At 37.2% G+C, this 22,338-nt stretch overlaps 1 protein-coding gene across 1 annotated transcript in view; it reads right to left on the bottom strand.

Moving 5' to 3' along the window:
- Nucleotides 1–9,401, bottom strand: part of PRG4 (proteoglycan 4) — a 15,728-nt gene extending 6,327 nt beyond the window's left edge. Inside the window, exons 1-5 of the mRNA XM_012728923.1 lie at nucleotides 9,305–9,401; nucleotides 6,732–6,854; nucleotides 5,242–5,361; nucleotides 2,794–2,943; nucleotides 6–409 (exon numbers count right to left, since the gene is read on the bottom strand). Coding sequence (XP_012584377.1) covers nucleotides 6–409; nucleotides 2,794–2,943; nucleotides 5,242–5,361; nucleotides 6,732–6,854; nucleotides 9,305–9,380 — 873 coding nt within the window. The 5' untranslated portion in view covers nucleotides 9,381–9,401. The remainder of the gene's footprint in view (nucleotides 1–5; nucleotides 410–2,793; nucleotides 2,944–5,241; nucleotides 5,362–6,731; nucleotides 6,855–9,304) is intronic.
- Nucleotides 9,402–22,338: the final 12,937 nt, after the last annotated feature.

Here is a 22,338-nt window from a genome sequence, read left to right as displayed (position 1 = left end):
GTGGTGGGAGCAGGGACTTTAGTTGTAGTTTCAGCCTTAGATGTAGCTTCAGTAGGAATTTCAGACGTGGGTGCAGACTCTTCATCAGATGGTTTCTCTGCACTTCTTATCTCTTTAGTTGAAGTAGTCTTCTTCTCTTTTGCACTCGCTGAAGTTTGTTTACTTATTGTAGAAGTCTCTTTAGTTTCAATTGTTGTCTCTTTACTGTCTGTAGCAGAGTTAGATGGAACGGTAGGCTTAGGATCTGTTGGTTTTACCGTTGTAATCTTGGGAAGTGTGGTAACCTTACTGCTTTTAGTGGTGGGAATATCAGGCTTTGGGGTGACATTGTCCAGTCCACTTCCAGGTTCATCTACGGCTGGTGGTTCTGGCTTAGGTTTTTTTTCAGGTGCTTTTTTCTTATCTTTTGCTAGAGAGAAAAATATATACATGTTTTATTTTTGAATAGTTTGATTTTTCTCTGATAATGATGTAGAGATCCCATCATCATCATTGATAAATTTTGTGTCTCTGGGCAAATTGCTAACCTCCAGTAATATATTAATATATCTATTGTGAAATGGTTCGGCCTATCTTATTGGGCTATTTTAGGAGTGAATATAAGGGCTTAAGAGCCCTTCCATGGAAGCAAGTAGCAACTTTGAAATCACTTTCATGGTCAAGAACACTGTATTAATGTGCTGGACCCACATTTTCTCCAATTTTCTTATTCCTTATTGCTCAGTGCCCCTTCGTTCCTTCCAGAAATTCAGTTCCAAAATATTGCAAACTCACTGTACCAATTCTCTTTGCTGCTATATCCAAGGATCTGCTCCAGTCACCACCAGTCTCTGTTGAACCCTGTTTCCACATACATGGCTGTTAGCTGCTCTTTTCTCTGCCTGCCTAACTTCTCAGTCCCAGAGGATATTAGGATGCAATGGCAGCAAAAGTACCCTGTTTGATAGGATTCTTTTAGCTAGGTCCCATAGGGGAACTATAGACCCGAAGGGTCACATTACTGAGACACTTCACTATCTTGATTGAAGCTCTTTGTGTGCAATACTCTCTATATGACTCCCAGATTAAATATCTGGTCATTCATGTAGAGATAAAGCTTCAAGGGAAATCACAACCACCCAGGATACAGAGTTCTTCAGTACTCTAGTATCTAAAAATCAGTATTTCCTGGGCAGAGAAAAAATTTAGCATTTCAGGAAATGATAAAATGCAGAACAAAGAATTAATATCTTGGTATTTTAATACTAGTGATTTTTTTTTTAAATTAGTCCAGTGAGGTATATACTGAAATAATAATGCATGGGCATATTTTCAGCTCAGTTGTAATCCCTGTGAACCTACAACTGTGATGAAAAAATGTACAAAATGAAGAAAGGTGTAAAAATATATATAAAATAAAAAACATACTTTCACTGGAAAAAAATATGGTTAGGGAAAGCAAGTTGAATCAAAATTGGCTATGAAGTGACAAATATTGATGCTGGTAGTGGATGTTTAGATTTATTATACTATTCTCTTTGCTTTATAATTGAAATTTTCCATGATGAGTTTTATAATACAAATTTTAAGTACAGTACTAGAGTAAGAAAATACTTGAAAGCACCAAAAAAAGTTTCTCTTTTGCAGGAAATAAGGCTGCTTTGTAGTGTACTACTACTTAGTGTACTAGTCTCTATCTTGAAAACTTAGCCAAATAGAATATACAATATGTTAGAAAAGTTAAAGAAGGATTTGTAAAATATACAAATAGTGCCTTTCTCAGAGAGGCACATAAAAATTTAATGGGTTTACATTACAAAACACTTGATATTTGCTAAGTAAAACAGGTAATCTGGAAAATGAAAGCAAGAAAACCAACAAAATGAAAAGGGAGAGAGAAGGAGAAGAAAGAAAAATGATGGCAAAGAGGCGGGAATTGAAATAGAAACCATAAGTAAGCTCTCTAGCGCCATCCTTCAGCTCAGCAGTTGCTGCAATAGCATCTTCTTATCCTTCGCTTTAAGAAGTCAACTCTTAGCCTCTTGGCTGTAATGGCTATAAGAGATTAGTAGTGCTATCTTTAAAAATATTTTGTATCAATTTAGATACCCTCCCAAATATTGAAAAAATCCTCAAATTGTTCTAGCAACAAGGATTACTTTCAATATTGTTGTTCACATGGCATTGATACAGTCTTTGATCTTTATCAATGCTCAAACCTTGGAGTTTCTTCTGTAATTCTCTATTAGCAGATGAATTTTTGGAAGACTTGATTTTCCGAATAGTTGAAGAGGAAGAGGAAGAGGAGGAAGATTCTTGATTTTCAGAAACAGAATGTTCTATAAATCAAATAAAAAGATTGATCACACCAACTGTGATTTAAAGCTAAAAAGCACTGCCAGTCCAAATATAACAAGAAATGCTATTTACTGATCAGCAACTATGTTCGACTTTGATTTTATCAGCAGTTCGATTGACCTTTTAATTTCCAATTAAAAGCTAGACACCTGAACTTACCACAGATACTAACAATATGACTATACAACTTTCTCATAACTCAAAAAATCCATTATTTTTTTCTGCAAACGAACTAATGGACTTAAAAACCAGTGACATTAGCTGCTTCTGATTATTTTAACCTAACACATGTTGGCTTTGGAAAATGAGGAAAATAAATACCTGAGGATTTATACTTTGAATTCCACTTTGACTTAAAACAAAAAGTGTTATGTGCCTTTCATGAGTCATAAGATGACATCGTTCTGTGAGAGGTTTTATCAAACCTCCTTTTTTCAACGTCTGTCATCTTCCTACCTTCTGTTATCTCCTCTGATTCTACAACTTTCTTAGTCTTCTTCTTGTTTGGTGATTTGGGAGAACGTTTGGAGGTTGATTTGATGGTTTGAGAAGCTTCTGGAGGCGGAGGTGCAGTCTTGGGAGACGGTGGTGATGTGGGTTTATGCACTGAGGCCAAGCGAGACAGGTCAGTTAACATCTTGTTTATACTCAGCAGCAACTCTAACTGTGACAGGCAGAGGTGCATCTGACTCCAAGAGCAGATGCTGGTGAAAAGCAGTGCAGGCATGACCCAGCACAACACAGATAACACCAGTGAATTCTGAGGATATATATCTAGAAAATGTTGGATCTAAAAGTGTTATAAATTGTGACAAAGAGAAAAGACGCCAGAATCAGATGGCCTAATTCCAGTTCTAAGCCCTTAAGTCTCTACCATGGAGACCTTGGGCAATGGACTAACCCTTCCAAGCCTTGTCTTCTCAGCTTGTCTTCTAGATATTTCTGAAGGGATTTGATCACCTTAAATATATTCAGTTTTGCATTATCTTTTGTATTTGTCTTCTGTGTGATGACAAAAATAAATTACTACAAATGAATGACAGAATACACAAGCTCTTAAGAAGAGAAGTAAAATTTCCTGTTTTCATATTCACCAAAACCAAATGATGCCAATTTACCTTGTGTTACTTTTTTAATTTCAAAAGTCCTACATGGCTGTTAATTCACAGAAATGTCATACATTTCCATGCTGCTCTCCTTAACATTTGTCATCCTGCCCCAAATGAACAGCAGTTGTGGTCTGATGTGTTCATTTTTAATCCTTTGTCACCACCCCCCCCTTGGTATCCCTTTCCCATGTTTTGATCCTTACAAAACAGATTAAAAAGGAAGCCAGAGAGCAATTGGGAGGTGCCGGGTGGAGTCTCATGGGAACCCTGCTGCTCACACAAATCGTCCTGGAGCATTGTACACTGACCACCTACCACCCCCTCCTTCGCCCAAAGAAAAATGCCACATACTGAGATTTGAGAAAACTATCAGGTATTAACCGGGGACCTCGAGCAACACAATCCACCTCTTAATTGTTGTTGTGCTTTCTCACCCACACTCATCCAGTGTTCAGAGGCACTGGACTGCTGAGTTTCCTCCACTCTTGAAGTGTTATGATTTTCAGACACATAGATGCCTATCTGTGGCAGAGCTGAAACAGCTGAGTGGTGAGTTACAGACAGTTTGGTGGTTATTTTGAAAAACAAGCAGTGCAGGTCTGGGTGTTTCCTTTATTTTCAGATGGGGCCGAGACTATCTCAATAAACCCTGTAAATGTATCTCTGTAAACCCTTGTGTTCTCCATAAGTCTCAGGAGAGCTGAGCCATCACTAGATATTGTAAAGCTTTGTCTTTACTGACAAGCTCTCTCAATGCGTCATTCTCTCACCATCTTCTCTCCCCACCCATTCGCTGCCCAAAATAAATTCTTTTTTTTTTTTGTCTCAGAGCCAGAATGATGACCAGGGCGATGGATAAATATCTGGCAGGACTGTTGACCCTTCTGAAAGCTGTAGGCACTCTGCAGTCTGAGTTTTTGATTATGAGGGTGTTGTCTCCATGAGTTTTGGAATGCTTTCCAATGAAAACACAGCACAGTTAAGAAATGTTCCTCAACACCCTATTTCTCCACTGCTTGAAAGAAGCAGGAGGTGCAGTCTTGTTTAAATAAAATGATGCTTATTTTCACTTTTACCTCTGCAAGTATTCTTTTTTTTTTTTTTTATAACAAAGTAGGACTTAAGAAAGAACATTTGGGAAAAGGAAAGAATTTATTGTTTAAGTCTATTGAGCAAATAGACATTTGTCTTACACTCTCAGGGCCTGTAATCAGAGGAGATTTCAAGTGGGACTATCCCTTCCTGCTGCTATGTCACACAGGCATCTCGGTGGTGACCACTGAAGGGATTGGAGTGGTGGGGAAAGACGTATCTTTACAGTTAACTTCTTGGTTGGCCAACTTATAATTTAGTGCCTTTAAGCTGACAGATCATTTACTAGTTCAAAGTGTCAATTCTCTCCTTAAACACACACTCAAAGCATCGACACAGAAAGCAGCTTAAAGGGCAGTTGGTTTTGTGAGGTTAGCACTATGAGAGTGAAACAAGTCATCAAATGAGTATGTTACAGCTGACTTTAACCTGCACTGCTCTGCAGCTGCCTGCAAGAAAAAAAGCGTGCATACCCAGCCACTGGCCTCCCTACTCAGCACATCTCTTGAGCTACCAGAACCTGGCCAAGCCAGGGAGTGCTATTAAAAAAAGTTTGCCTTGATGAAGCAAAATCAATATGAAATAGTGCATGTTAGTAACATTAAGACCACAAAAGGACCACATGTCAGATGTTATCAGTCAAGCAAAGTGGGTACAGGGTGAGGTTGTATAGAGAAGCACTGGTTGGTGCTGAGGTACTTACGTTCTTCACAGAATTCCTTGTAATCAGGACAGCACTTGCCAAACTTTGTACATTGTGCATCACAGTCACATTCCCTCCCTCTGACAAAGGACTCGAAGCAGCGGCCTTTGCAGGAAAGCTCTACCCAGAGCAAAACAAAATATTCTGGATTACTAAGTAGGCAACCACATAATAATCATTTCCCACTTTCTAGCTGAGCTCCAAATGTGCATTGCTGTCTTTTTACCTTGTAATTGGAAAGTGGATGTTTCCCCAAGTGGAGACAGCCCAAGTCAAGAGAGAACTATGGTGACTGAGGGAAACTTTGCCCTTCAAGGCTTCAGGAGATGATATGGAGCCTGAATCATTTTCAAGTATGCACAGTGGAAAACTGGAGAATGTCTAAATCATGAATCACCTTTCAATCATCCTCTCCTCATAATATCATTTTATAATAGATTTTTGTTAATTGAATATTTGGACCCTACAATAATATATTCCAAAAATACATTAGTGGGTTACTGTTTAAACCAAAAAATTATTTATAATGCAGAAGATTTTATTATGACACACTGGGCCAAGTATAGAGTTGAGAGATTTCAGCCTGAGCTTCTGGCATGGTCTGTGTGCTGATTTAAAAAACAACAACAAAAACCTTAGTTAAGATCATTGGTGGCCCATGGAAACAGATTTGAAATAATTACCATATACAATAGGTAAGTTATGCAGCAATCTATTCATCAGCTTCTTATGCAAATTCTAAAGTGAATGTAACTTTGAAACCATTTTAATTATGCTATTAATAAATTGAATATGAATTATTGGCCCCAATAAAAGGGCCCAAAATATGTTCAAGTGAAACACTATTCATAATTTAAACTCCTGGCCTTCTGGGATTTAACTGAAACTCATCATTAATCACTAATGTTTGATTTTTAAAGGCCTATTTTGCTACCAGAAGGGAAGGGGGAGAGTGGAGATCAGGTGTGAAGGACCCAAGAGACAATGGAGGACTGGGTACCCCGTGGTGGTTATGGTCCCATAGCCCTGAATCACAGCATTATAAACCGATGTTACCCCAATAAAATAGTTTAATTTAGAAATATGTTAATATCAAAAAGCCAAGTAGTTGACAAGATTATGTTATATCTGGATTCCTTGATGAGACCATTAAAAGTTCCCACCCCAAGCAATTCACCTCTTATTGCTAGTAAATAAACACTCTTTACTTCATTTGCTTAATGACTCCAGAGTCACAGTTTTCCTCTATTTCAAACAAGACATTTTACTGGGCACTAGACCAAGTACAGTTTGCCCAAACCCCCTCCCACCCCCACAGATACAAGCTTTGACACCATCCTCAGATACAGCACACCGCGACATTTATGCAAGTGAAGGTAGAGGCATTTAAGAAAAAAGAAGTGCAAAGTGTGCGGGCAGCATTGCAAGGGACCACGGGGAGGTGCTCACAGGATGCGCTGGTGCCAGAGGAGAAGGCTCCCAGGACTTACCCTCAGTGCAGACTTTCTTGAAGTCGGGACAGCACTCCATGTAGTGTTGACAGTTATAATCACAGTTGCAGATGGCATCTCTAGAATACCCTTCCCCACATCTCCCTGCACAGCTTGATAAATCTAAAAATTACACAATACTAGTGTAAACATGGCCAGACTTATAAAGAAAGGAAGAGATTGAATGAGGACAAAGCCACCTGGTGAGGAAGGATTGTATCCTTGGTAAGTCTGGAGGGGACAGTTAGCAATGGGAGCTCTGATTGGTCTTCATTGTGACCTTGATCTTGCCTCTTCATTCTCATAAACTAAGAATATAAGTACACTTTTGAAAATCAAGCAGAGGGGTGACTTTGCACCCTTTCTGGGGGCAGGGGTAGCAGCTTCTACCACAGCAGCCATGGCCAGTGGCCACTCCCTGAGCATCTCAGTGCTGGACACTGACTTGCACGTCACTCCTAATGCTTGTGAACATGTTTCAAAAGAGTGTTAGTCACCGTTCTTTAGAGACAAGGGAAATGGAAACATGGAAATTTTAACTTCTTGCTCAAGGGCACCCATTTAAGCATTTTATATATATATATATAATGGGTCAATGGTTTTCTACTATTTATTTTTATTGACCTCTTTCCCTCAGATGTCCTGACTTAGTAATAAAGCTATGTGGTCATCTTAAGTAAACAGCCTACCTAGAACTGGAACTTATTTAGCTGATTCTAAAGCCCAGTTCTCCCAGCGAATTAAGTTGTCTCTTTCTTGAGGATAAAGAAAATAAATAAATGAGAAATTAAAAAAATAAATTACTTAAGTAACTGGTGGTGCCAGCACTCACTTTCCTAGGCTTCCTCCTCCTACCAGTGAGTATATAGGTTCTTTAAATTCTGGGGGAGCCAGATGTTTGCAATCTCTGCTACAGTGAGTATACAGCATAGATAAATTGAAATAGCATCTGAGTGTGTGTGTGTGTGTGTGTGTGTGTGTGTGTGTGTGTGTGTACGAACAAACAAAACCAAAGGGATTATTATTATCCTTGGATATAATTTAAAAAATAATTTTGAAAACCTCCCTGAGAGAGAACCACAGCATTGTAACATGTGAATCCATCTCTGGAATAGAAATTGGCAGATGTAATATCTTAAGTCCACAGAGGGACACTGAAAGACACTGAAGAAAAATCTCAAAATAATGAGTCCAGGAAATTTAAAGTCTTAATAGGCAAATAAAACAGCAAATATTAGAACAATTTTCAGACCATTTGCATACATATTTGCACAATACATACAAAAATGCATATATAGTGTATGTATATAAATACATATATTATATATAATGAAAAAGAAAATGGGAAGAGGTTGAGAAGGCAAGGAAAGCAGACAAGACAACATCAATGGACTATTCTTTTACAGGTCACAGATTTCAGAAATAGGAAACCAATTATTACAGGAAAAGTTTATTTTCATAGATTAAACATCTGTCCTATTTTTATTGCTATTAAGTTTACATTATATTTTAAATTCATTTATTGAAAGAAAGTAAAACTACTCTAGTGAACAACCGATTACATAACAGAGGAAAGGAGTTTGGGCAATTTGCCCTGTGTTGTAATATTATTATGAGAGAGCAAAAGGGTCTGGAGAAACCAGAGTAAGCTCACTTCTAATTAAATATTTATATTTGCTGTCATGTGTTTTTCCAGCTTTCTTTTTGATCGAAGTGATTCTGAAACTTTAGCCATTGCAGCAAATTACTGCTTGTGCCCAGGTTAGGAGAATTCTAATGATTTTACTAGAAATGTCTACTTGACAAATATAATCTCACAATGACAAACATACACCTTGATTTTTCTTCCCTCAGATTTGCTTCTCAGAAAAGAAAACAATAATTCAAAGCTTAGTGTGATTGTCACAAATCAAATTTACTAAGGTGGATATGTTCACTGAATTGATCTATAAAAGGTTCCTTAACACTCTGAAAATAAACAACAAAAACTTCATTCAGGACCAGTTCTGTTTCTGGATGGCTGTGATTAGTTAAAGACTATAATGTAAAATGACATTTGTAAAGTCCATACCTGAATGAATAGTTCTTGTGAAAAAGAGAGTACTTTCAAGATTAAATAAATGTCATTTGAAACATTGTAAATGGTCATTATAATATGATATCTGTAACTGCCAGCTTAAGTTTCCTTAAAAACACATTGACAAATATTTTGTGCTATTTAAATATTGTTCTTTTCAGTTGATAGTTCAGATGACAGTGCCTCTCTCACAATATCAGGTAGGAATCTGTGTTTTTAAAAACCTTTGAAAGAACAATAACAATGGTGAGTACAGAAATTATTCTTAGACAAACTGGAAACTTCTTGAAAGATTTCCTAGTACATGAGAAAGTGTGAATACCAAAATACCTCTGAATCAGCAGCATTTTGCTTTACATGATTTTACTCTCATGTGCTGTGGGAAAATCCAACCAACAGACCTTTTTAGAAACCTATTTCTTTTGACTTCATAAAAGTCAGAACTGAATGATGAACTCTAGTGGTTAAATGAAAGTCGTTTTGCTGGTTGAGGTACCTTGAGAAGAAACTTGCTGAATCAAGAGAACAGAAAGCAGCAGCATCAGATGAACGGGAAGCATTTTCCACTCCATGGCTGTTCTCAGGTATCGAGTCTTCTCTGAAAAGAAAATTAAACTCTCAGAAAATTGGTCTTAACCTTGCCCTCTTTACACACAATTTTTGAAATGAGGTCTAATGAAAAACCTATCACATCTTGAAACAAGATTTTTAAAAAGTAATTAGTTTTAATTCTATAATAAACATTTGATCGAGATTTCATCTAATACAGAAGAACCATCAACTAAGTCACCATCTCATATTTGTTATTGACCATTTTAATACTTGTGAATGCCCCCAAACAGGAAAAAAAGACATCTTAAAATTCTATTCAGGCTATAGTATATACTTACTGTGTGAGATTTAAATCAAATTGTGGGTAAAATAAACTAACTTCTGAAAATGTAACAGAAGTTACTCTTCCTCTTTCCCTTAATGCTCAGTATAATTTTATAAGTTTCCAACAGGTATATTGCACAAATGTGATCCTTTCTAAGCCTTTCCAATGCCTGTCCTTATAAATCTTTCTCCAGCACCTTTAATAAAGAATATCCATACTGAGCTGAAAAGAGCTAGTTCTATGAAGCAAATTGACGTTGACACTTACCGGTTAAAGGATAGATGAATTTCTCCAGTGTCCTGGAAGTCTTATATATCAGTGCAAATATATTGGGATGAACCAGTTAGTCCAAAGGTTAGACAAAATCAACAGTGACAACCTATGAAATCAAACTTTCCTCACTTATTGGAAGACAGCCCAGACGACTAGACTTAAGCAACATCTGGAAAACACTTCAATTAAGAAAAATGACTACTACAAAATAAATTTAGATTTATTGGCCAAAACACACTTCTAATTTCTAAGTGAAGTGAACAAATTGTCCTGAGATGATAAATCGCCCTGGCAAGCTTTGACCAGCTAGCATGTTGAAGTAGCAGTCTTAAAATTATCACACACGAGCATCATTTCTTCATTCTTCTCCTTCATTTAAATCTGGCAAAGGGTGATTTTGAAATGGATCAAGAGTGGTTTTGTGGCATTAACTTTTTGAACTTATACTATTAAAGTGAATGTATATTTCTTTTCTTCAGTAGTTTCATTTTCACTGAACACAGAGAATGTGATTTGAATAACCCACACTGAATTTTCTACCTTCCTTTGCATTGTGAAAACCTGCTTCAAACTTGTATTTATAGCTCCCTTAGCCCTTTCTAAAACCTTGTCAGATGAATGAATCCAAACCATTTCCAACAATCTAGTCACCAACGGATGCAGTTTTTAATTTTTTAAAAAAGATTCATTTATTTATTTATGCATATAAAACTGGGGTACAGGCCAGAGGTGTGGGTAAGAGGGTTCACCAGAGACAAAGTGGGAAGCAGAACAGGCAGATTGACAAAGTACACTGCTGAGGGTAGCAGTGAGGCTGGTCAGAAGAGGTCTGCCACACCATGTGGGTCAGCTCTCTGGCCGGGGATTGAACTCATGCTGCAATGGCTTTGGAGAGTTTCATAATGCAGTGCTTTAACCCATTGTGCCACCAGGGAAATCATGGAAATCCTTTTTTTTTTTTTTTAAATACTTGTTACGCTGCCCAACAGACTGAATTTTCTAGAAAAAAACCAACATTTTTATTGTCACTACAACACCAACTTTTAGTTTAGTGCTTCCCCAAGGTGTGTGCTGACCACATTCTTATAGAACCAAGTTGTCATAATGTGGATTTCTCTGTGTATTATGCATTTGATGAGTACTATTTTTAACTATTCCCAAATGCCTTTAACCTAAATATAATCACCCACATTTTACAAATAAGATAGATTTTACACAAAAGATCAATCTGTGATTATCCAAGGAAATATAGGGAATGGAAGTGAATCCTGTGTTCTCAGGTTCTATCATGTTTCTTTTATATCCATTTTCCTTTCTTAATTTTTATTTTGGGGTTAACTTTTTGCTCTTCCATACATGTGTATGTTCTTTCACCCTCCACCAAATTACCTGTATCAGTACCCTGTCTGCTTCCCTCCCCAGCTCCTTCTTTGCTCCTGATTGGTCCCTCTGGTAATCATTAAATTCTTTCACAATGCCCAAGTGAAAAAATTTCTGTTGTGCTTTGCCTGTTTTTTTTTGTTTGTTTGGTTGGTTTTTTTTTTTTTTTTTGGTTTTTGGTTTTTATATTCCATAGATATGTGAAACCCTCCAGTATCTATCTTTCATTTTCTGACTTATTTCACTTAACATTGAGGTGCATCCATTTTGTCCCAAAAGTCACTATTATTTTAAATAGCTGTATAGTATTCCATTGAACATTTGTTTCATAATGTCTTTATCCTTTCATCTATTGAAAGGCACTTAGGTTGATTCCATGACTTTGCAATTATGGCCAGTACATACATCTTTTGTATTAGAGTTTTCATATTTTTCATCAAAGTCCCCACTATTGTACTTAAGTTTTACCCCTAAATGTTGACATATGTGTTTATGAAATTATATCTTTTTATAGAGATGATTACATTATAAAACTCTCTTTTGTTTCTATACTTATTCTGAGCTAATATATAAAATAATAAAGCCGACTTTGAAATTGTCCATTTCACTCTAAATGATCTGTCTGGAACTACTTCACCATCATCAGAGGTATTTCTCTTTAATCAGCTTCTTTTTGTGATCTTTTCACATCAACCGCAGCTGATATAGGAGTTGAAATTTGAACTAAATTAAATTTCCCTATCTTTGAAATTTAGAATTGTGATTTAGAGATTTTAGTCTGTCTATGTAGCTGTACAGCAGTTAAATTCCTCCCATGGTCTAAAGAAGTGGAGAGAGTATTTCAGAATAAAGAGATACAAATAAAAGACACAGTCATGCACAGAGAGGCAGAGAGAAGTTCTAGAACTTTCTAAATCTTGGATATTCTCCAGATGTAGATAACTTACAACACTGTATCTTTATAGCAGATTATCTGCTTTGGGACTGACAATGTGTTCTTATGCATGTTTCTCATGCATGGTAGATACATGTGACATCTTGTTGGCCAGAATTGAATCAAGCGTTCTTAATTATTAGCTTTCCAAGTCAAAAGAGTGTAACTTTTCAAGTCAGATCATCACAGTCTTCTGTTATTATTTTCTTGAAATGTTGAGAATACCGAGAATTTCAGATACAAAGTTATACAGAAACAAGCACTTTTAACACAATTATACAGTGCTTTCTGATTACTGCCTTTTAGAACTATCACTACAGTCATTTTCCTCCTTAGCAGAAACTCATAATGACTTGCCAATGACATTTTTTACTTGATTGAATCTTTGGCTATGTCACACTTATTTTTTTTTTTTTAAGATTTATTTATTTGTGCATACAGAACTGGGGTACAGACCAGAGGCTCAGGGGCAGCGAGAGCCTTTACCAGAGACAGAGTGGGGAACAGAACAGGCAGATCGACGAAGTACACTGCTGAGGGGAGCAGCGGGCGGGTCAGGAGAGGTCTGCCGCGCCATGTGGTCACCTCCGGGGCAAGTAGGAATCAAACTCATGTGGAAGTGGCTTTAGCTTCTCAGTGCTGTGCTTTAACCGGCTGCGCCACCAGGGAGGGCCCTGTCACACTTATTCTTAAAGCCAAGTTACAGGCTTGGAAAACTGGCAAACAAAACAACACATGTACTATTATGGACTATAGTAAGCCATACCCATTAACAAATTCTCACTGTTAGCAAATATGTTTTCACTAAGGAAGCATCACAAAGTATGAAAAAGTGAGAAATTTTCATTAAACATCAAGTTCATGAGATTTAAGCTTTGAAGTACCTGATTTGTTTTATTCTGCTGGGCTTTCTGAGAGAATAAAGTTCACAATAAAACATTAGTACAATTTAATTTTGTCTATTAAATATGTTTTAATAAACTGTACTAAGTACTTCATTCCATGAGTATTGGACCATTTATACTTCCTTGTGATTATTCTATTGGTTGCATGTTTCACTGAGATTTCTTTTCTCACTAAAGATATTTTTTTAATACCCGCTCAAATATCACTTTTATTGGGATAAAAGTTATTGCAGAATTGGTAAGAGGAGTGAAGAGACAGAAGGGACATAACATTGGATTCTCTAATCATCTGCTGGGGTGATTGCACAGTTCACCCTTATGAACATCATTTTCTGGGGTTGGCAACAGTGCAGTGATACACTCGGGGAATATTCAGGTGTGATAAGGGATATTTCCTCTGTGTTGTTATCCTGGATGGGTCTTCCCTCCCTGGTGGCACAGTGGGATAAACACAGCATTATTAAGCTATCTACAGCCTTCCTAGCCAGGAGGTGACCCCCCAAGACGTGGCAGACGTCTCCTGACTGCCCACTGCTCCCCTCAGCCAGCGGTGTATTCAGTACATCTGCCTGTTCTGTTTCCCGCTCTGTCTCTGGCGAATCATCTCACCCCCACACCTCTGGCCTGCACCCCAGTTCTGTATGCATAAAAATAAATCTTTAAAAGTGAATAAATATTTTTTTAAAAAAAGTTATCCCAGGCGTTTGTGCCTTTCCCTGGGGTGCACTCTGTCCCTAATCCTACTGTTAGCTCTCACTTTCTGCTGTGACCAGTGTGTTTGTACCTAGTGGCTTCTCTCCACTTTCCTACATCTGTGATGTGCTTCATTTTTTTTCAACAGCAACCTAGGAAAAAAAACGAAGCATGCCAGGGAAAAACCACAGGTGCAAGCTTGCTCTTTGCTACCCTAGTTTTGCTCGAATTGCCAAAGTAGTGTACTTCAGAGGTAGAGTAACTCCTTTCCTCTCATACAGAATAGGGACCCAGATTTAGAGACTTGCTGGCATTTTAATCTACTAGTAAGGGTTGTGCCTTTTTTCCTGGATGTTGATTTAAAAAACCTGACCAGTAGATGTAAGTATCGCTGCACTTATTTCTGGGAATTGTTGCATCTTATAATTGCTCCTGGTATTTTCTACCCCTTTTTATCTGCCCAACTGGAGATCATGTTTCCCAACTTCCCCTTCAGTTATGTGTGCCACATACTGTTTTTATTCCAATGAAATATGAATAGAAGGGAGATAAACACTTTACACCTTACCTCTTAACAAGAAATATTCTGGCCTTGTAAGCTGGAAGAGAGATATTAGAGATCAGCCTTGATCATGCAGACAAAGGTAGCTGTCTAGGGACTAGTAAACTTTATGGGGTACAAACAAGCACTCTTTGTCTTTGGACTAGAGAGTTGCATGAAAAATAGATTTCCATTGTATTTGAAGAAATCTAACTTGGGTATACCAACTTAGGTATTACCCTAATATTAAAAACAAGGAAATGCTCAAGTATTTAAAGAAATTGGTTTCTCAAACTGATTTGTAGACCATACAGCAGTATAGGAAAGTTGTATTATTGGTAATAAACTATTGATACTAGAAAGGGAGAATAAATTATTTTATATGCAGATGACCTGATTGTATATATAGAAAATCCTAAGGAATCTACAAAGGGATTGTAAACTGTAACTGAGCAAAAAGGCAGATACAAGAAAAAAAACAATATCCATATTAAGGTCACTTTAATGTATAAATTTAGATGTGCATGAAGAAGGGACTTCCTCTGATAAATGTTCTAAGAATAATCATTCATTTATTCTTCTATTCATTCAGTTCAATTCTTTGGAATTACAAATAGTTCTTGCCAAAAGCCTACCCCACCTGAATTGGTGGGGATACATATATGTGCAGAATAGATTCTCTGGTCTCAAGATTTCTTGATGTGATCAGGAAGCCAGACAGTTAAATAAACAGATCAAATATCATGTGAAAAGTAGGAATCAATGCAATGAACAGTTAGATTGACTTTGGCATCAGGAAGAATATTTTCAAATTTCAGTTGTTAAATTTTATCTGACAGGTTTACACAACTCTCTTGACTTATCCAGACCTCAGTTTCTTTATTTGCACTGAGAGCAGGAATTCCTACTATTTGGCATCACAGAGCTGAGTCAGAAATAAGGAAGAATTATATTGAGTATTATAGGTTCAATAAAGCATAGATTTTGCCATTGTGGTAGCAATTATGATTCTAGAATGGCACACAAACTGCCATGGATTCCTAGATGAGCAAATTCAAAAGCACCTTCTTCACAAACAAATACCAGGCACTGTCTCTGAAAACTCCTGTGATGAGGAATTGGGACAAAAGTTCTTGACACTAGACAATAGAAAGCCTCTTTTCCATTTACTCTGTAGCTCTTGATAATAAGGTATCTTCTTCCTGCCTGGAATGAATCTGTAGAAGCCACAAAATGTCCTTATAGGCCCTCCCTGGTGGCACAGCAGGCTAAATAAAGCACAGCACTAAGAACTAATGCCATATCAGCATGAGTTCAACCCCCGCCCCAGGGGTGATCCACATGGCGTGGCAGACCTCTCCTGACCTGCCCACTGCTCCCCCCAGCAGTGTACTTCGTCACTTTGTCTGTTCTGCTCCCCACTCTGTCTCTGGTGAATGCTTTCACCACCCCTACACCTCTGGCCTGTACCCCAGTTCTGTATGCGTAAATAAATAAATCTTTTTTAGAAAAGTCTTTACAGCTTTTTCAAATGGACTGCTTCATGGCTCTCCTTGGTGGCCCAGTGGGTTAAAGCGCAGCAGTATGAAGCTCTCCGCAACCACTGCATCACGAGTTCAATTCCCTGCCAGGGAGCTGACCCACATGGCACAGCAGACTTCTCTGTCTCGCCCACTGCTTCTCTCAGCAGGGTATTTCAGTCATTCCGCCTGTTCTGTTCTCCACTCTGTCTCTGGTGAATCCTCTCACCCCACCTCCGTACCTCAGGCCTGTACCCCAGTTCTTATATGCATAAATAAATAAATCTTTAAAACAAAAACAAATGGACTGTTTCAGTAACAAATAACCACAGGAAATGTGCTGAGCAAGGCACAAGCCATGACTTTATGACGCCTCATAGCCATCTTGTGAGATAGTTATCAAAATGAAACCCATTTACCATGAGATGTCTGAGGCACAGAGAGACTAAATAACCTGCTCAAGATCACAAAGTGAAAACTAATAAATAGTAAAAGTTAACATTTTTAAGCTAGTACTTAATCTGTGTAAAGTCCATGATTTTAACTAATTCTACAATCCACTGACATAATATCAAGGGTTAATAACTATTTTCTTTGTGGTCTACATAACTTATTTACATTTCTAACTGGCATTTCACTTTTATTCCTATCTTTCCCATGTCACCTGAACTTCTTAAGTTTCACTGCCAGTACATCTTGTTCCTTGGTAGCCTTTCACCTATTCTAGTTTCTTTTTATACATAATATTTTGTATACACTTCTTAAATCCAACTTGAGTTCAGGGTCTTTCTGTTCATGCCACCTTGCCATAATATCCGTTTTCTATCTTCATCTATAGCATTGTGGTCATCACAGTCTCGTCACTTGGATTCCAGGAAGCCTATTATGTGACAGTTCAGACAAAATCATTGCAAATTTATTTTCCACTATCCAACAACATGAGTCATTTCCACACAACTGTTGAAGTGAGTGAAAGTGAATTTGGGTGCTATAATATGTCAGTGTGACAAATACATGAAAATTGGGAAATTCAGAGTGTGGGAGTAAAGTCTAGGTGGGGCTGAAGAACCACAGATAGGTGGCAAGGGAGGGGAGTCTCCAAAGAGACACCATGGAGGACATCTCATTGAGTCATTCCGAAGCAGGAACACCAGACACTTTCAAAATACTGAGTAGAATGCACTTTTGGCTGAGTGTACACCATTGCATAATAATCTTTGTAAAATCCCTTTCCCGGAGATGGTAGCTAATTTCTGTCAAAAAGACTAAAAAGCAGAACATTTTATAATGAATTGACTGCCATGAACTTTATAGTAAAATTGATATGAAAAAAGCCAATCAAAATCTTAAAATTTAAACATTTTCTCTCTCTTTTCTTAAAACTTTGCTGTGATTCCTCATGAAACTTGACACAGAGGATCTTTACATGTTTGAGAGCTAGATACATGTTAAGTGAATGAACGAATGAATAATATTTGCTAATAATATTTTATAAATACAAATTCCAAAATAATTTACATTTAAGTTTTTACCTACTGAATTTGCAAACACATTTGCAGTTAATTCATAATTTCATGGTAATTATTGTATAATAATCCCTTGTCATTAAGTATCATAATGTAATTCCAGTGAATTAATCATTCATGTAAAACTTTCTGTGGTTATTTTGTGATAAAGATATGCTTTCAATTCTTTTTCTTTAAAGGAACCTTTGGGGTTCTATATGGAAAATATAGATTACTTGTTTTTCCCCTATTTTTAAAGATTGGAAGAGGCAATCAGAAATAGCTCACACTTCTGAATCATAAATTTAAACTTTTGCTCCCAAAGAAAACAATACATTATATAATTAAATGTTCTCCCAAAACTTTTTGCACTATATTATGGAGTCTTCTCTCTCAATGACCAATGTCTAATTTTGTTTTGAGGAAATAACCTCTTCTCCTAATTTCTGTAAACACCTTGGTCTTATAAACCAAACTTCTTTAGTATGTTTGTCCTTTAGTATGTTTGAATAACTAAAAATGAAATTGAGTATGTCTTTATAATGGAATTTAATTTTGCAAAAATCAGTGGTATATCCTTAGAGTTAATTTTCCTCTTTCATCTTTATAATTATCATTTTAAAGAATTATGTTTTATTTCAATCATCATTTAACTATACTTTGTTACTGATCTTTATATAAATTGCTCCAGTTGCTTCTTTTGCTTACAATTAATTCTTCACTAAACTTCCTTTTTCACACAGCTTGTACTGATTCTTAACACTAAGATAAAGTATCAGAAGTGAGAACATCTATGTGGTTCTTTATAACTATTGCTAAATTGTATTGTTTTCAAGATTGTAAATTCCCCAAAGGCAAGGAAATTCCATATACATTTGTACCACCAACATCTAGCAGAGGACTTGCACATCAGATGTGTCTAAAAACATATCAAGTTGAGTTTAATGAAATTATAGAACAATCATCAACAGGCCAGTTAAAGAATCCCCTCCCACTCTTATGTTAAAGTCTCTTACTATGTATGGAAGATAGCAGGAGAACACAGATCAAAGTTGAGGCAAGTAGCCAAAAATTCATTTCTTTCCCACCATCCTTTATCTCTTCCACACTTCTTGTTGAAGAGGAATGTGGGAGATTTCAGGAGAAAAAATGTGCAAGGCCAAAAAAGATAAGTCTTGATGTAAATAAATGACAAAATCTTACAAGAAACCTCCCTAATATCATTCCTAACTTCCTATCTGATAGGTAGGAATACCAGTGTGCAAAATAGTAATTTATATGAATGCCAGTAAAACTAAAATTAGAATTGTTAAAACAAATTTCGGAAACCAAATGAGCTATATTGTCACTTCTTTTGCATCTAAAAAATTAGCCTAGTATGGGAAAGCAAAAAAAAATTATGTACTGTGAAATATAATGTTTAGGAAAATTTGTTTATTTTTTAAGCAACTCATTTTGCACCTTATGCTTTCCTGGGAGAGTAATATTTTTGAAAGAAGATGTTCATGAGTCTTTGCAAAATAAAAGCTGGTCAGCACACAGACACTCTGCATACTAAAGGCAGAAGGAAGGAGCAGAGGGAGAAAGAATTGTTTGGAGGGAAGGGAGAAAGAGATGAAGGGATCCCCAAAGGCACTGAAAGGGAAATCTAAATAAATAGCTACTGGCTAATGGGAATTTACAAAGGGCATGTACTCTGTGCTGTGCAATGAAACCCTTTTCCTTCTGCCTTACCTAACCATTAATAAATTCCACAATGTTTACAAAAACTTCTGCTGTCAGTAGTTAATTTAAGAATAACTGACCCTTGAAAAATATATGGGTTGGGACACTGGATGCATGCAGTTGAACATTTGTATACAACTTTTGACTCTCCACAAATTTAGCTACAGTCATCCTTTGTTAACTATAGGAAGTTGGTTTCAGGACCCCTACAGATATCAAATGCCTTGGAGCCTCAAGTCCCTCATAGACAGTCCTTTTTATCTTCTAGATCTGTATCTGTAGAGTCAACCAATGTCCAACAGCCTTTGTTGTTTAAATCCATGAATGCAAAGCCCTTAATAGAAAAAAAAAAATCCTCACATAGGTTGAATTTGTAGTTCAAGCTCCTTTTGTTCAATATAGTCCATGATTGGCATTGGGCAAGGCACAGCTACAAATAGATTACTCCACCTCTAAGGAAACTGAATATTGAAGTGAGATCTAATGTGTGAAACATTCGGAAGAAGACATATCCTCATAGAGCTCCTACTGGAGGCAATAGCAAGAATAGCTTTTATACAATTAGAGATTAACTAACTAGAAGTATTCTAAAAAAGTGTTTGCAAGAATATTTCTGACACGTGAGAAGGACATGAGGGACTGTTACGCAGATCCCTGTCACCTCCCAGGACCTCTGTCTCTCAGAGCGTCCTGGTTATGTTGATTCTTGGTTTGTCCCAAGTCACAGCTCTAGGTAGAGGTGTTCAAGGACTGGAAAGACAACAGTGTGGCTTTTGGGTTTACCATTTGTTTTATCATTAAATAAAAACAATAGTGAATTATGATAAGAGGAAATAGTTCTAATGGCAAGTGGAAATTTTGAAATATAGAATGGAAAAGGTGAGGGTGGCTGTTTGTTGTTCATGGGTTATGGCCAGTACTTTCTTCCTTGATGGTGATTCTTATAAGTGATGCACTGTCATAAACTGGAATCAAGTCTGACAGTGTGACTCACTGAGGGATGATGGGAAATCGGTGAACAAAGCTACAGCAACTTTGGGGTAATAGGGCACTTTATATCTTCCGGTTTGAGCTACTCTTCCTCTCCCTTTGCTCTGAGAATTTCACCTGAACATCCTGTTTCTGTTTCATTGCCTCAAGGAAAGTTGGATTCAACTCTAATTTTTAAAGCCTCTTACAGGAAGCAAACCTATGAATTAAAGACCCATTTGGGTGACCTAATTGCTAGTGCAGGCTTCCTGGTGTTGGCAGCATAACAGACCATTCACTCCTTCAGAGGATTTTATAAGTTGCTAGTGCTAATTACTTGCAGTTGTTGCTAAGTTTGCTGTTACAACCGGATGGAATCACCCTATCCGTGTCCAGCAGACTGAACAGAATGGAAGGGGTTAGGATCAAATTTCAAAACAGCTAAGACAGAGGAAGTATGAAATCCACGCAGAAATCTTGGGAAATGCTCAGCTGACGTTTATTTTGTCGAAAATCAGCCAATATAGAACTGCTGGTGAGGCAGTCAGTACCAGCAGGGAATTGTAGAACATAAAAAGTAACGATCAGTGAGGAGGGTTTGAGGAAGGAAAGAATGAGTCACCACACTGAGGTTAAGATCTGGAAGGGTAACGGCTCTCCAGGGTAGTAGGTTGGAGTGGGGGACAGCGCAGCCATCATGATAGTCCATGAACAACAACAGGGAGTGAATATTTAAATTTGGTAGCAACTTTGGGGCACCAATAGCACCTGAGAAAGGGAAGGTGGCTAATACACATTGAGGTGCAAGTAGGTGCAGCGCCACCTGGTGGGCATTTGGCAGGATCCCTGGAAAGCCCAACCTTTAAGCAAGAGGAGACCAGAAAATTACTTCTTACAGGCTTTCTGAACAGCAATGAATAGGGCTTTGTTTGGAGAACTAAAATGTCAGGAAAGTGCCCTAACTTTTTTATTTTTAATTTATACTTTTTGAGTCGGAGCCACTTTCCTGAACATTGCCGCAAAGGATCATGCTTTAATTAATAGAATTTTTATGACCTTTGGAGGAGAGGAAATTTCCCCTATCCTGTGGTTTCTTCTTGTAGCTGGCAGAGCAATCAAATCAACATCAGGGCATATTAATAGGAGAAAAACAACATTTTTAACTACATTTGAATGGGGCATCTATATAAATATAGATTAGTGGGGTTAAATAGGGTTATAAATTCTGAACTAAGGAATAGGGGAGGGGCCGGGGCTTCAAGGAGATGAGGAGAGAAAGACTCAAGTGGTAAAAGGTTAACTGACTTATAATTATATATTTTCCTTGTCATGTAGATAGGTTTCTCTGATAGGCTATTTATAGCTAAAAATCTTAATTCTGGGTAATTTTCTTAATTTTTAAGTAGTTAAGACAGTTGTAGAAGTGTCTCATGAGCCTAATAGGCCTCTATTGGCCTTGGATCAAAATAACCCACATGCCAAAGTGACACATTTGAGGACCTTGGGGAAGCCTGTTCAAGACATGTTGGAGAAACCTGTTCTTCAACATTAATGAGTTTTCTTATATTTTAAAAAGTCTATATATTTTCAAGAACATAAGTTGTATAGCTCATTTCAGACAGACACAGAACTCGTACAACTCAAAGAAGAAAACAAGTGAATCAAAGAAAAATGGACAGAAGACTTAAACAGACACTTCAAAGAAGACATACAGATAGTCAGCAGGCACATGAAAATGTGTTCAACATCACTTACCATCATGAAGTGAAGGAAATGCAAATCAAAACCACAGTGGAATAAAAAAAGCAGTAACAAAATAAAACAAACAAACACATAATGAGATGCAACCCCAAATTTGTGAGAATGGCCTATATTAAAAAGATCAGAAACAAGTGTTGGTGAGGGTGTTGAGTAAGAAATGCTCACACACTCTTGGTGGGAATGCAGACTGGTCCAGGCCCCGTGGAAAACAGTATGGAGGTGTTTCAAGTTACTGAAAGTAGATCTTCCAAATGATACAGCAATTCCACTCTGGCATTTTTACCTGAAGAATGCAAACATACTCTTTGTGCACACCTATGTTCATTGCAGCACCAAGTTATGGAAGCAACCTAAGTGCCTAGTGACAGATGAGTGGGTAAATATGTGGTGTATATAATACTTAGCTATAAAAAAATAAAAATTTTGGCTCTCCCTGGTGGCTCAGCG

This window comes from Condylura cristata, unplaced genomic scaffold, assembly GCF_000260355.1.
Source record: "Condylura cristata isolate star-nosed mole 26May11 unplaced genomic scaffold, ConCri1.0 scaffold00024, whole genome shotgun sequence".
NCBI lineage: Eukaryota > Metazoa > Chordata > Mammalia > Eulipotyphla > Talpidae > Condylura > Condylura cristata.
This window is presented reverse-complemented; position numbering and strand designations above follow the sequence as displayed.